Source organism: Ornithodoros turicata, chromosome 4 (genome assembly GCF_037126465.1).
Source record: "Ornithodoros turicata isolate Travis chromosome 4, ASM3712646v1, whole genome shotgun sequence".
Classification (NCBI taxonomy): Eukaryota; Metazoa; Arthropoda; class Arachnida; order Ixodida; family Argasidae; genus Ornithodoros; species Ornithodoros turicata.
In genome coordinates this window covers 16,525,163-16,541,490 of record NC_088204.1, presented here as the reverse complement: position 1 = coordinate 16,541,490, position 16,328 = coordinate 16,525,163, and the positions used below count along the sequence as shown (strand labels likewise).

Here is a 16,328-nt window from a genome sequence, read left to right as displayed (position 1 = left end):
TTCATTTTTAACGCAGGGGCACGTGGGAAACATTTGTCTTTCTCTCCCTGTACAGCCAGACTTCAACATTTAGCTTGTTTTTCAAACGTGATGAATGACAATGTTTTCAGGCATTTGCAAACAAATTATCTTTGGACTTTACAGGAAGAATGGGAAAAGGAACTGGAAAGGCTGACCTACCGGTACCAGCAAGAAGCACGACGAAAAAAGAAGAGCACTGAAGAGGAGCGGGCCCTTAGCATCCGGCATCAAAAAGAAAAAGAGGACCTCGAGAAGAACATGACCATAAAGCTGGACCGCAAGAAGGAATCCCTCACACGAAAGCTCCTGGAGCAGGAACGTGCGGCCACTGCTGACCTGGTGGAGAAACATAGTGAAGAGATGCTCAACCTCATCAACGAGAAGAAAGATGAGCTCATCAGGGTGAGTTCCGCACGAATGGATCCACAGGGAATATGTGGACATTCGAGCTAGTTTTGTAATGACCTTTTTTCTTCTCTATCTGGTCAATAAGTTTATTTATTTATTTGTTTATTTATTATTATACCTACAACGCCCAGGGGCATTACAGTAGGGGGGAACAATGCAAAGTAAAAATACTACATGACTACACACAAACTGCATACAGGGTTACAAGATATACAAGAGCTGATAAAAGCGCTTAGTGTCACGTTCGTCAACAAGATGGGCAGGCAATGTATTCCATTGAGAAACAGTCCAGGGGAAAAAAGAGTATGTAAAAACATCAGTTCTGCACACATATTCAGCAACTTTTTTGGTATGATCGAACGATAAGTAGGAGAATGTATATGCAGGACAGCAGCTACTATGGTCTACGGTAACCATGGCATGTCTTTCAAGAAGTAGTGCTTTGGGGCATCTGTCTGAATGTCCACTGAATGCTTTAGGCATTTGCATTTGTCCCAATGTGCGTGAGCTGCCACCAAATGCAGCCACAGCTTGTACACAACATCCTGCACACGTTCATACATGGAACCTCCTCAGACAGGAGTAGTAGAACAGTCTCTTTCCAGATAGCGGATGCTCCCCCAATCTGAGTCTCACTTCAACCTAAATGGTAGGATGTATGTTAAACAACGATAAATGTAAGAAGGAGCACCTTGTGGGAGCCTCTCTGCAGCTCACCCCATGTGCTGTATGGGGTCCCGCCAGGTTGTATATACATGTGGGAAAGGAAAGCATTTTCTTTTACAGTGCATTCCAGGTCTGGCAACTCAAGCTGCATTTAATCATTGTATTTTACAGAGAGAAGGGAATGGCTACCTCAATGACGAGATCACACCTTATCCCAGTCATCCTCCACCACCAACTCCACCCACCATCTACAAGACAGACATCTACACAGATCCAGATATCTTTGCAGAGCTCGATCAAATTGCGATTAATGTGAGTAGGTGCAAAGTGTAACACTAACACATCTTTACCGTACATCACAGTTATGACCAATACAGTGCTCACTAATCTTTGCAAAAGGGCTCCCCGTACGGTAAAATATGTCACATAGACAGAAATAACAACTGATTTGTAACATAAATTGTTTCACTGAACATGCAAAGAGGCTGCTCCAGAACTTTCTGCTTAATAAATTCTTCAAACTTAATAATTCGTTTTGTCGAGCACTTTTCTCTTCAAAGATGGAGGTTGCTTCTTTCTACTCCTCATTAGCCAATGCTAAAGGTACTTAATAATATTAAGCACCAAAAATTCGCCGACGATTGTTAGTTAATATTTGAACAGTGCAATCGTCGGCGAATTTTCGGACTTCTAAGCGTTGTAAAATCAGAGAAGTCGTAGGGAATTAAAAAAAAAAAGAATACAAAACTAACAGCTCATTAGTGTTTCTGGTTCTAACTTTCGTTATTTGAGTCTGCTGGGAATATACACCACAACTTGTTTGGGACTTCGCAAGGGTGTGACAGATAAGGTGCTGCAGTTAAAATCGCGTGTGCGATGCATAAATATCTATAGCTCTATCCCAATGCATATGATGTTTTCATTGCAGGTTGCTCAATCTGACCAGATAACGTTTACGGACTTGGTTCGGCAACTCATCTCTGATTCTGTGTCTGATGTTGAAAAAGCAAGGTGAGAATAGCGATTAGAATTTCAGCATTAGGGCACATATTATAAGAATTAGTCGCCGGCCGATTTTCGGAATCCAAAAATTTGATTTTTCGGACAAAACTGAACCCATGTTAAAAGCGCTAGGATTGGACAGGACGAAACACGAACCACGCACACCAAGCGCCAAAACTATTGGGACGAACAGAAGCATTAGCACAGTCAAAACCGCTGTAGAGCAAATTTGTTTCCACTTCCAACGTTTGAGACCTTTCTTAAAACAACTCGATTTTTCGTACTAATTTCGGCTAGACCGCGGTTTCTATAGGACCGCGCTATCTGGAGGCACCGTAGAACTGAGCCCGATATTGCGCTCACGCGCGCGTGCTCGACTACTGTGCATCAAACGCGTTCCAAAAGCTTATTGATACGGGCAATAAAATACTTAAAAGCTGTACCCTTCGTCTAGTGGGAAAATGTTATTCCAGCAAATACGCTAGTTGCGCACGACCACTGTATTGGGTGGGCACCAAGACGTCCACGTTAGCTGCCTCAGCGTTAGCCAAAGCCGCAGGATCGTCTTTAGCGTCAACAGTGCCAGAAAGAGCGTCCGCAAAACGTCTGATGGGTTGGAGGGATCATAGAAGACCTCAAGGTTACATTACCAATCTCCTTCTACCGCGCGTTGTATTGTGTAAAATGAAACTATGTCCAACGCGACCGCTGGTCGCACTGCACATCTTCGAGGATTAGAGGAACACGCTGTGAGGCAGCGTTCGCACGGGGCAACTTTCTGCACCAACTCGGACCAACTTTGGAGTTGGTGGCAGTCGGCCGACACCATCAACCAAGACCAACTCGAGTTGGTGGAAATCGGTCGCCGAGCGGAAACTTAGGAAGTTGGTCGTGCATATCGCCCAATCAACGAGGGGATCATTGCCACGTGACCTATGTCCTGATTTTCCGAAGCGATCACTAGAGTCCGGATGTTTATAGGCACGAAAAATTTTGGTTTTAGGCGCCTATAAAAGGCAGCAAAAGTCTTGATTAAGCGACTAAAAACAGAATTATAGACATTATAAATTGCAGTACATTTTCTCGTGTTTTTGGCTCTAGAAACGCAGTAAGCAGTTTTTCCTGCACTCGCAATGTCACATGAATGAGAAAAATGAGCCCTTGAACTATACAGTCGCACTTTTATTATTCTGGGCTTTGGAGAGCAACGTAATTGACTTATTACATGACACCTGTCCAAAACTAAAAAAAAAAAAAAAACTCAAACGCATGCTATTCTCGACGGCGGCTATTAAAAACAATCGTAGCGCTCAACTGTTCAGTCGTGCTTCACGTGGTGTTGCGGCACAAGTAAGGCGCGAGCACCATTTCTATAATCGTGGGTGCGAAGTTCGACCGTGTCTTGCCGAGCACCAGCTTGTAAGCAGCAAAGGTGCGTTCGGCGTCGACAGAACTCAGTGGAGCAAACTTAAGAATATTGGAAGGCAGATTGTCCTATACGGCGTCGTTCCAGTCCCAGCTCCTGCCAACTCACTATCTCCACAGATCGGGGTTTTATCAGAGAGAGATGTCTTAGGATACAATACAATAGTTTCATCCCAACTGTGTCAACTATTGGACCCTTGACACATTCCCCACGCGCCCTCAGACATCAAACTGTACCAGAAGAGCGTTCCAGGCCATATACAGGGTGTTTATTTTTATCCTTTATAGACTATTTATGAAAAAAGCTATGAGAGCAACATAGATGTCGTTTTTGCAACTGAGTTATACGACCACCAGGTGGACATCCTCTTGAAGAAAGTATGCAACAACAAGATAACTAATTACCAAAATCCATTCACTCTTTAATTAGGTGACTTCGTGTAAAAGCGAGATAGCAGAATGAAAGACTATCCTCGTTGATTCTAGACTATCCGCGTTTCCTCAAAAGGATAAAAATAAACACCCCGTCTATGAGTAGGGGAACGTGAGGCTCAGCTAGACGAACAAGTTTGTCGATTTTTGTATTTTTGTACAGGAAAAAACTTTTTTAAACTCCAGTTTTAACTCCACTGGCTAGAACAAATGTTGTTCAACTACTACAAATACTAGTCATACAAAATAAACGTCATTTTTGAAGAGATACTCCGGCAAATTGCGAAAATATAGACCGCTGACTCTTGTAACTGTGTGCCTCAGTGGAGGAGCACGATACCAATGGCATTGAACGAATTAATTGATGCAAACTCAACTTCGAACGTGTAGCAGGTTTCGAGGCGTCTGCTGGCGGGAGCGCACCCTGGGGTAGGCAAGACTTCAACAGTATCACTCCCATTTAGCAGTGCCATATCAGGAACGTCGGGATCGACAAACGAATTCGGTCTTTTCTTGCTCTGCCTCAGGAAACTAACTTCGTAGTCCCCGTGACATACTCTCCTGTCATAAACACGACTTTATGTAGAAGCTGTTCTATTCACCACTCTGGAGTACACTGCTTCAGTGTGCCCCATGCGCTCCCGTAGCACCGTGCCCAATCACACAGCTACTGAGATGGGCGTATCAGCACATGGCTGAGCGCGAGCAAACATCATGAGATAAACTGATGTTCTGAGGCTGGAACAACATAGAAGGGACAGATACAAACAAAGCCTCAAATTGCCTAAGATTCAGAAGATGTGGGTTCGATCCCTACAGCTAGCTAACCTTTTCAGTGACTTTCATCTTTCAAACATCATGCCATCTTTTGAATATAATAGAATAGAATTCTGAGTGAGTCTGCTTTCATCTACTACAGTCATAACGCGCAGGGTTCAAGTCGGTATTCTTTTATACCACAAAGAAATGTCATCAAAATATTTTTTGCTCGTCGCAATACGTCCGGCAATACGATTTGCCTACCGATTGCTTGCCGATTTGCATGAACTGATGACGACGTCCCACTGTTTGACAGACACCAGTTTCGCCTTTCTAAGTTTCCTGAATGAGGCAGATATCGGCAATGTAACACTGTGCCTCACGTTCCCCTGCACACAGGATGCGATACGAGAGAGATATAGCGGGGAACTGATAAACTTGCGGGACGAGCACGGGACGAAAGAAATGATGCTATATTGGTAGTAAGGAATCAGTGACTGATCTTCAGCCCACCCACACAGCTTGTTATAGCAACTTTGTGAAAAGCACCTTTTCAAGCAACAAATGAGTGCAAAACCGCGCGGCCAAGTGACGTAAGGCGACGCCTTCCACAAGACTTGTCTTGTTCTACTGCCGAAAAACCATTTTTCGGCAATTTTTGAGGAATAAAGTGGGTTATAGACGTCTATGCCAAATTATGCAATAACTCCGAAGTAGGCATTAAAGGCACAATCAATTCACTTATGTAGGTTCCCCGTCACCTAATCCGTGCTCTTCTATCAAAGTGGCACTATTAGAAGTGCAGGAGAAAAACAGGTATTTGTTTGTTTTAAGAGAATGCTGCTCTTGATGAAATAAGATGACGAAAGGTTGTTTGTGAGTAGAGCTACTATAACGGACAGTATCCGTTCTGCTGTTTTTTTTTTTTTTTTTTTCCAAAGAATGTGGACGACAGCCCGGCCGACGGGTCGGCTTTATAGTTCAAGACATCGGCGACAACGTTGTCCCTTCCGACATAAGTTTTGATGCGTAGCGTACCCTAATGTTCGATACCTCAATTGAATTTTCTGCTGAATTAACGGGCATGAAATCGTTTATTAAAGGAATACTCAAGTGCAACAAAAAAGGAACCCCGATTGAACCGTTGCGTCGTTCGTAATTTGCGCGAAGTAAACCCCGATTTACGGTAACTCTTTACCCCGATAACTCTTCTCTCCTCCGCAAGAGGACCAATGGGAGGCCGTACCTACCTGTCGCGCTTTCTGAAGACAGAATTTCGTAAATTGTTTCGTTCGCGCATAACTAACGACGCAATGGGTGAATTCCGTTCCTTTTATAAAGTTGTCAAGGTAACGGCATCCTAAATTCCGCGAGGAGAAACTTTTGCACCTCAGTGTCCCTGTAAGTTCTTGATTTACCAGCGACGACAACGACGAAGATATCGTTGCTCTCCGCCAACCGAGGGGATCGTTCCTGCTGTCGGTACACTTGTGATTGCGTCATTAGTTCGTTAATGAATTGCAATGCGTCGTCCCGTGCTGCGGAGCGGATATGGTTTTCTACGCCGCTCTGGAATTTTGACAAAAAAACGCAAATAAAAACTGACTGCTCGATAATTCGGATTGATTCTGCGGCTCCTAGACTTACGAAAGCCGCCCGGTGACTACTATGGTAGCACGGTGTTGAGACAGGGTAGTTTGTATATGTTCATATTCATATATGTAGGTATATGCGTGTATGGTGTGAGGACTGCTTAAAAAGGAAGGTTGAAACAATAAACTTCTTGTTAGCTACTGCAGTCCATGTTGCTGCAGAATATGGAGTTTTGTAATATGAACTTTTGTTCACAAATCTGCCTTACTTGATACGACTTTACAGCGTACACTGATGGACTGTGGGACAAAAGGCTACACAGCCAGACGAGGCTCAAGAGCCCCCAACACATTGAAATTCCCAGACAGAACACTATCTCCTGCGGAAATCCGCAATAGATCCCAACGTCCATGTCCTGAAATTGATGTCTGGTGGACATCTCTGGGAGCTACATGAATGGACGTCTCTAGCCGTATATCCAAGGATGTCTTGTAACGACCGTTTGTAGAATTGTCAGAATAGGGTCCCTTACGGGATGTTACATAAATCATTTATTGCAGGAGAGAGGGACACGCGGCAAGGGCTATCGCGGCGCGAGTTGGACTTTCGATGATTGAACTGAACGCCTCAAACCAAAGGCAGTAAGAAACACAGACGTTATGGTCATACGGAGTTAATACGCCAAGCAGTTCTTCAGTTCAACGTTATTAGTATACACAATCGCATTACACTTAAACACCTCACCCTTCATTTTGACTCTCAGGAAAACATGACTGTGGAGTTTGTGGCAGCTGGCGAGACAAGCAATATGTAGTATGCGTTTTCTCTTTGGAAAGATATGCCACTGCCTTTCTATATGATCTTCATGGACTCAATAGTTCTAAGAGCTTTTGTATATATGTATATTTTTGCTTTTTTTAAAAACTTCGCACTTATTTTCCGTAATAGAAATACGAGAAACGAACAAAGATGATCAACAGAAAAAGAAAGATGCAGTGGCTGACGCTGAAACAAAATGGCAGAAATGCAGAAAAGATGTCTACAGGCCCAATAAGGATCTGGCCGCTCGACAATACAACACTATCAATAATAATGAGCCAATACAGGACCCTGAGCATGTACACAGGTCCATGCAACGTCCATACATCTTTGTGTAACTTCCTGCGAGGACAAACGACGGATATTTGTGGGAAGACCAAACCGTGGCCACTCGGAGATGTGGGGGACGTCCGTCGGAAGAATGTCTCCCAGGGAGATCCGAATTTCCGTGCAGGATATGCCCAGGAACACCACGGGAGCTTCTGTTCCGTTTGGGTTACAGCAGTGCAAACAGTGATTCAATACATTTGCCCATACTTACAGGGTCATGGTGACAAGAATTGGATATAACTAGGATAAAAAAACTTAACAAAAATTATGTACATGACAGAGCTAGGAGGAAACACTAACATGGTGACATGCTTGCCCCCAAAGCTTGCAGACATTTTGGCAAAGAGATCATCCAAAGAGTGTTTTTTGAATGACCTTTATGTTTGAACCGGACATTCGATGCAGTGTTTCCATGGGATGGGGCGGAAGCAAAGTAACTCACTGAAGTATCTTTGTGAGGTTACATTTGGTTGCAAATTTCTCAATGATCATTGGGAAAGCTGTCAAGCTGAGACCTTCCTGGATCTTCTGGTGCACTACTTGTTTGACATATGTTACTTGAACTGCTTAATTACAAATACTTCGCTTTTCAGAACAATATTCCGGTGGATTACGGTGAAGAACCTTAACACCATGCATTTCGATGACAATGTCATTGCTGACACACCAATGGGCATCCTCAGAGGCATTAAGCATGGTACCGAAAGCTACCACGTGCTCTTCAAACGATTATGCAGGTAAGAGGAACTCATTTTTTATTCTATTGACACAACAAAATAAAGCAGCAAGTTTGCTAAGGGGAAGGTATCAATAAGGCGGAGGAATCGAAGATAGCTTTCTGCAATTTTCCAAATGGCGCCGACCGATAATTCGATCTCTAATGATTTGAGACATTGCAGTTTTTCAGACAAAACTGCTGGCACCGTCAAACACCCCATAAAACAACGTCCGCGTCTAATAATTCGGACTGTTTCTCGGAAAACCTGCTTGATTTTTTGTGCACATCTTGTTTCGAACCTTCATTTTTGGGCCTTTTGGGACTGCATTTGGGAAGCCCTATGTAAACTATGTGTATGGTGTTTGTTACATCATTCTGTCTACCAGAAGGGCTGATTATGCTAAGGAAGGATCTACAGTTTCTAGAGGAATCCTGCTCTTGTATAATTTCTAACATTTGTGAGGGAACAGTGTCCACGTACACAAAGTCAAAGAAGTGAGAACATTGGAATCCAATGAGTCACTAACAAGTAATCTGTTGTGTGAGTGCTCTAACCAGATTGCATGCATTCTGTTTGAGTGGTTACCAGTTCTTGGGTTTTCCTTATTTTCGTTTATCAGGACCTCGATTAGACGGCCCCATCTCCGTTGTCCCGTACTTGTGATGGGAGAACTATCATGCTACTGCTGTGGGTCCAGTGTGTTTGTGAATACAACATTAACTATTGTGGTTTCACATTTGTGGTTTCACACATCACTATTGTGGTTTGTGGTGATGGAATTACTTTTACTTCGGTCGCACGAAAAGGAATCTTTGTTGGTAAGTGGAGGGCAATATAATTCTAATGTCTGGTATAATACCAAAAAGGAAGACTGATGGCTGCACTGAGCTGCATATGTTCTAGCTGGGCACTGGGCACCAGGAGGCATTGGCTCATGACACACAGGAAAGGAAAAAGAAGAAATGGGTGGGGGTGTGGAGACAAGAGATTGATCCCTGAAGCACTAAACTTTCGGCGTAATATTTTTTTTTTGGGGGGGGGGGTCTTAAAAGGTTTGGAAGAGCAGCATGCTGATCTGTTCTGCATCATGCACTTTCCTTCCCCATACTACTCATGCCTACTACAAGCATCTACTACATGCATCTACTACTCGCTCATGCTTTTTCTTTTCATAGGCCTGGATTTTTTTTTCGCGGTTGCTCAGTGTGTTTCACCATCTTGTTGTCCTGACAGCATTAGCGTCGGCGTCCCTTGTGGTGTAGCTTGTGGCGCCCCCTGTTCATGGTGATAATGGATGGGGGCACAAAAATGGGTGACCCGTATGGACAGAAAACTACGGGCAAGGCCCTGCACTTCATATGCTTAATCCAGACATGTGCGCAGGACATGTGCGCCGGAGGGAAGTGGCTCAAGGTCCAGCGACGCATATCTCTGGTCGAAATTTTCCTCCTGGGATTTTATAGGCTCTCTTGTTCTGGTTGCTTGTGTGTGTTAGTGTCTCCTGTTGTTCTCGTCGCTGAAGCATGGCTTTGTCTTGTTCTGCAAATTGTTCACACTCTGTCCCTGCAGATCAAGCTGTTGATCAGGAACATCTGAGCAAATTTGGAAAGTTTTCACCATAATAGGTGGGCAGCTAGGACTAAAGAGTGTTCCATGCAAAATGCCATAAACTGACCTTATCGTTTTCACCACTAGGCAATAAAGGTGGAAACTGCCAGACTGCCACAGACTGTGTGGCCCCCTTAAAGGGGCTGTGAAACAGTTGCCAAACTTTTGAAGAAATATAACGTTGTAAATATTGATTTATGTCCACTAAACATACACATCAAAACGCTATATTTATGCGATCCCGCCCGTTTGACGTTTTATCCCGCCGTGGGAGTGACGTTTTATCGTGGAGAAAGGAAGTGCATATTTTTCCGGTTCCATGATGACGTAGGCGGCTGTAAAGTCTGCCACCAGAGAACGGACTTCGTCATGATGACCTTCGTGTACTTCGGGCAAACGTCAACGGATAAAACGTCACTTCCGCTTTGTCTGCAGATATTTCTCAACGCTGTTCGGCGCCACCGTCATCGGTGGCTTGAAAAATTCGCAGTTTTAAAAACCCTACTTTAAAAAAATCGTCCAAATGAGGAATGTGGGTCTTTGCGTATCGAGTGGACTACAACGTGCAAAACGGAGAAATACATTTAGTGGGTTACATATTGTTTCTCAACCCCTTTAATACTTTTAACTGCGTTTTCTCGTTATGCAAGTTCTCAACAAAACTCCACTGATAAAACATTGGGCTGCCATGGTCCATGCTTAAGATATTCATGGAAGTGTGCACAGTGGTAATGCCATGTGCTCATTGCTGCCGCTGGCAAGAGCCACTGTGTGGCCCGGCTATAGTTGCAGACCATCTCTGGGGATTGTAGGTTTTCTGCAATGTTGTAGGACAGAAAAAAAAAACTGTTCGAGATGTATTTTCAGCCTTATTTGAGTGTTGAATTTTCATCTTAAAAATTGAACTGTTTGGCGTAATATCGATTTCCAACCGCCGGGCTTACTCAGTCTGATCATTTTGTTGAGAACGAATCGAACGAGTGGGCACTTTGTATAAGGTAGCGTCTATCACTACAAGACACACCAGTGCATGCACTATAACCACATCATCAATTCCTACATACAGTGTATTGGCTTCTATTTCAGCTATGCCGGCCTTCATTGTGTGGTCATCAAGGGCTACTCCAAGAGTGCAGGGTACCAGCCAGGCGTTCGGTTCGAGGACAACCGTTTTCGCAACTCCTGGAACGCAGTGTATGTAGCTGGCGCATGGCGCTTTGTTCAGTGCAACTGGGGTGCTCGTCATTTGGTCAACGCCAAAGAAGTCCCCAAACCCGGCAGCAAAGGAAAATCAGACTCCCTTCGTTACGAATACGATGACCACTACTTCTTGACCGACCCGAGGGAATTCATTTATGAGTTCTTCCCTCTTCAGCCCGAGTGGCAGCTGTTGAAGAGACCCATATCGCTGCGGGAGTTTGAAGAGCTCCCATTTGTGCGGTCGCTGTTCTTTCGCTATGGTCTCTACTTCCCCGACAACGACACGACAGCTATGCTCTACACGGACAGCACCGGTGCTGCAACCGTTCGCATTGGAATGCCTGAAGACATGTCCCACAGCCTTATTTTCCACTACAACCTCAAGTTCTACGATAGCGACCGGGACTCCTTCGACGGCATCAGCATGAAGCGCTTCGTAATGCAGAGCATGGTTGGCAACATTGTGGCGTTCCGCGTGCACGCGCCCTGCTCGGGCTTGCTGCTCCTCGACATTTTTGCGAATGCCGTGACCCCGAAGGAATACCTCACGGGGGAGCCGATGAAGTTCAAGAGTGTCTGCAAGTTTAAGATAGTTTGTGATGACCTTCAGACAGTCATGGTACCGCTTCCAGACTGCGCCTCTGGCGAGTGGGGCCCCATGAAAGCAACTCGGCTGTTTGGACTTATACCCGTGTCACACGAAGACGCGCTCATATTTTCCAGCCGGGAACTCGAGGTGCAGTTCAGGATGACTCGTCCACTGACAGACTTCATGGCGACCCTTCACAGAAACGACGTTGAGGAAAAGAAACTCTCTAAATTTGTTTCCCACACTATCCGTGACGACCTGGTCACGTTCTTTGTCGCCTTCCCAGAGGACGGACAATATGGAATGGACATCTACACGAGAGAAATGATGAATGGGGAGATCGATACCGGAGAGAAACATTTGCTTACCCATTCTTGCAAGTACCTCATCAATGTCTCCAAGAAGCTCTAAGTTCACGAACCTGACATTCAAATGATGTTGGCTTTATGTGCGATATCATCCACTGCTCGACGGAAGCAGTTTTTATTCCAGGGACCGAGAAATTTCCCATAGATATAATTGTAGAGCTTGTCTGTGAATGACTTACCATGTGGATGGAAAAGGCAGTGACTTTTGGCTTCTATGAGGAACTGAAAAGAAAGAAGTGAGTGTGAAGTGCAACGGCCCACTTGTTGGCAGGGGTTGTATGTATATTTGATCAAGTTAGATGCATGCACATTTGTTTAACTTATTCACATTCTTTTAAAACGTTCTCTCGCCAACCTGGTGGTGAAAGTTTCAGTGTCTCGAGGCCTGCAGTGCCTTCAGAATACTGTATTTTTTATACTGTTTTAAGATATTTCTAAGTTGCACTAATTTTCATGTGCTTAAGTGTAAATTAATAAAGTTAATATATACACTTGTACATTTGCCATCAACATTTGTCATATTGGCCATCAAATGCCATGCTTCTCTCCTGCAGTTTATTATAAAGCAGGAATGGACAGTTGCCACTTCGGATTTACAAGCATGTATATCCACCAGTTCTGAAACTCCTTCACACAACACAAGTGCAACAACAACTAAGTGATGATGTGGGATGTTTCGCTGCTGAGGTGGCACTCTATCGCATTGTTTGAGGGGGAGAAGATGGTGGATGATGGTGAATGCAGCATGTCCCATGTACAGTTTATTTCCTGATGCTGACATTGTATTGTGGGATATTTGAGCCTTTATGCGGCACTTGGTGAGATCAGATCTCTCACAGGAAGGGTCCCTTCTCAGAGGCCCTGGAAGTACCGAAGTTGCTTGGGATATTTTTATAGATGTGGTTCATTACATCATGGGCGCATCGTAGTGCATGGAAGAATAGCGAGGAAAGAGAATTACTCTTCTACATGTCGTACTTAGCGAGATACAAGCCACCCGACCACACTCACGAGCAAAGTGCAGACGTCACAGAGCTCAGAGTTGCGTCCATTCTGATTGGCAGCCGTAAGCACGTGAATTCTCGTGCGCTGCCTCACTGGCGGCGGCGAGGGCTGTGATGTCAGAGCCGCATGAGTTTCGGTGTTCGCGGTGCCCCTCTTTCTCCGCTTCTATTACCCTCTTGGCTGTGAAACTTCCAATGCAGGTTCACATCGATGCAGAGAACTGTCTTTTACGTTTATCTGGGATAACCTGGGATTACCTGTCGCAACCCCTTTAGTATTATAAGAAGAGATAATTTAATTTAATACCGTATCATTTTAATACCTGCCGCTCTGACTCCTGTCCAGCATGTGCTTCTTGAAACTGTGGCGCATGCCCTTTGGCGCAGTCGAACTACACTATATATTCGAAGCTGGGCACAGGCACTGTACGTCCCGTTTCTTCACAGGCACTGTATTGCGGTGACCTTGTTTCTAGCGTGTACTCAAGTGACGCTGCCTAGAGTGAGCAATTGTGGTAACAGTTGTGGAGAGAGAAGAAAGTAGTGGCAATGGCGCCCAAACGAGTGCGGCCGCTCGAAGACAATGATCTGAAGATGACTCTATAAAGGTATGCGTTTGAACGCGTTTGACAAAATGCCCAAACTTTAAAAAAAAAAAAAATTCACATGAATATGCTACCACGAACATCACAGCATAGAGGTAGTTTTTTTGATTCAGTACAGATTTTTTTAGAGAAATTCCCTGGGAGCAGCATGTATGCTGCTTTTGTAGGTTGGTTATGCAGTGGCTCATACACCCTGCCGAATGTAAGTACTATGACTAATTACGGTAGAATCATGAACTCCTTAGTTTCAGGCTTTCAGTGAAATGCGAGATAGCAGAATTGTAGTCAGTCTTGGCAGAGGTGAGAGAGCAGCCTGTTCACATTCTGCGGGACGGTGATACCCTTCGCGCTTATACACACTACATTACATGGCACCCGCTCCACTCTTTGTCGCATTGGTGAGGACTGCCCAGAGTCTACCTTTGCCAGTGCTATTGCTCGTCTGAAAGTGAGCATTCCATCTCCCGCGTCTACGCCATCCTATGCACAGGCGACGTGGACTCTTGAAAGACCCCGTATTTACTCTACCACCCCTGGTATCCAATGAAAGAAAGACGTCCCCACCGTCGTGGCCCACCAGCTCACACTGGAGGATCTCGCCTCAACATACAGACTAAGTCGCCATATAGTCGCCTATACACTGATGGCTCAGTAACACATGATAGATCGAGCGTGGCTTTCTACATCCTGGATGAAGACCTGGGTGGGGCATGGTTTTAAACTCCCCTATGCAGTGTCCTCGACAGAAACCGAGCTGTTCGGTATCCTGTCAGCACTGGAGCATATTATCGGATCAGGGCACGAAACGTGGGTCATTCTTACCGACAGCAAGGCATCATTCGATATATTGTCGTCATCCCGCCGCAGCATAATAAGCGATTTGCACACCATGACGCTTCAGAAATTCAATCAACTTTTAGCCAATGGTACAACATCACGTTTCAATGGGTCCCTAGCCACATAGGCCTGTATGGAAATACCCGAGCAAACTCAGTAGCGAGACGCGCTGGGTCTGATGTCACTTCGGCCCTCGCACCTCTGCACCTCAGTATTGTCAGCAGCACCTTCACCCTCCGTTGCCGTGTGCTCCAGATTGGCAGTAACGAGTTCTCGTTGGGCGCTCTCCTTGGCCCCTTCCTGCACCCCAACCCCAACCACTGGGCTGTCACTGCCGCTCTCAGGACTCGTTTACAGCATGTGTCGTTGTTCTACAGTGTCTCTTTTCTTCTTTCTTTCCTTCTCTTTCTTTTCCGTTTTTTCTTTTTCAATTTTTTTGAATAGCAAGCCGGCTCTTTGCCTGGCTAACCTTTCCTTTCTTTTTTTCTTAATAAACATATACCCCCCCCCCATTTTGCTATGCAAATGAACCAGAACCAAGCGCATCAAAAGCCCAGCAAGGACACGACCTTCTACATTGATGGCTTATCTGGTCAGCAAAGGTGATTTATCTGGCCAACAGATCAGTGCCAACTCCAATCCATCAGTCCAAAGTACGTGGCTCGCCGTCGTGGAATGGGCGTTGTGCTTTTATGCTTTTACCTCATCTGTGCTCCTTTGCCTAGAATAGCTGTAGGAACTAAATCGTTTTGGGACAGAGGCGTCAGGCCTCTGCTCCGACACACCTTTCAGGAATACTCCACCATTTGAAGGAGCCTTGTAAGAGAACAAGGGACGGAGGAGGGTACGTCGTGAAGTCAGCCATCCCCCTGGCAGGACGGATCACGTGAGCGGAGACTTCCGTCAGCGCAGGGAGAGCCGCTGGCGCGACGTGAGCGGATTTCGTCTGAGGCTGCTTTCTCTGAGCGTTTTTGAATTTGATTACGCAGTGACGAGCACAGCGAAGATAGTTTGCATTGTGACACCTGATGGACAGCTTGACGAATGGAACAAGGGACTAGAGTCATATTAAATGCCCCTTCATTACTTCTTCAAGGATATACAGTGTTTTCCTTATCATTGCAGTTTTTTTTTATATATAAAAAAGCTATGTGAACAGCATAGATGTCGTTTTTCTGCCAAATGCGGCGTCGTAGAGAACATTGAGCACGTCCTAACCGAATGTGAGCTCTACGAAACGGAGAGGCGGCAACTCTGTGCTGAGTTGATTACTGCTGGCCGACAGACGTTCAACCTGGCTGCAATTCTTGGCCCATATCAGAGCCACGTGCAACACCGTCGATGTCTTCTGATGTTCTTGGAGTTCTTCTTGTCTACGGGTTTGCTCCAGACGCTGTAGAGTTCTACTCTCAGGGATGGGCAGTATTTAAATACATTATTTAAAATACGTATTTAAATACAGGCAAGAAAATTATTTATATCTATGTTGCAGATTAAGTACGCAGCAGGTAAGGAAAAGCCGAGGGCACGTCCACACTCTATCTCGTGATGGCTTGGAATGTTCCGAGCTTCACGCTCGTCATAAGCCAAACTTTATTTTCCTCTGGACCGCAGACAAGAGAGACGAAGACGTACAGGTTTAACGCGCGAATAATAATTCATATTAACACACTCCCACTCGCGTTAAATACGTAGTTCTTACTGTATGCTTAAACCACATCTATTCGCACAAAACAAGTTCTTCCCTCTTGGGACTGGTTTCGTTAGCCCATCTGCAATCATGTCCTGTGTTGGTAAATATTCCACAACAAAATCTCCGTTCTCAACCTGGTTCCTAATGTACAGGTATTTGAGGTTGATATGTTTAGACCGTTGGTGTTGGACCGGATTTTCAATCATCTTGATTGCCGACTGATTGTCACATCTCATGGTCATAGCCCCAG

At 44.9% G+C, this 16,328-nt stretch overlaps 1 protein-coding gene across 2 annotated transcripts in view; it reads left to right on the top strand.

Annotated features, from left to right (window-relative positions):
* The window catches only part of LOC135391200 (hillarin-like), an 86,438-nt gene extending 74,002 nt beyond the window's left edge, over window positions 1-12,436 (top strand). For both annotated transcript variants that reach the window (XM_064621351.1, XM_064621352.1), the window contains exons 3-7: window positions 145-423; window positions 1,267-1,407; window positions 2,024-2,106; window positions 8,049-8,192; window positions 10,869-12,436. In XM_064621351.1, the coding sequence (XP_064477421.1) occupies window positions 145-423; window positions 1,267-1,407; window positions 2,024-2,106; window positions 8,049-8,192; window positions 10,869-11,982 (1,761 nt within the window). In that variant the 3' untranslated portion in view covers window positions 11,983-12,436. The remainder of the gene's footprint in view (window positions 1-144; window positions 424-1,266; window positions 1,408-2,023; window positions 2,107-8,048; window positions 8,193-10,868) is intronic.
* Window positions 12,437-16,328: the final 3,892 nt, after the last annotated feature.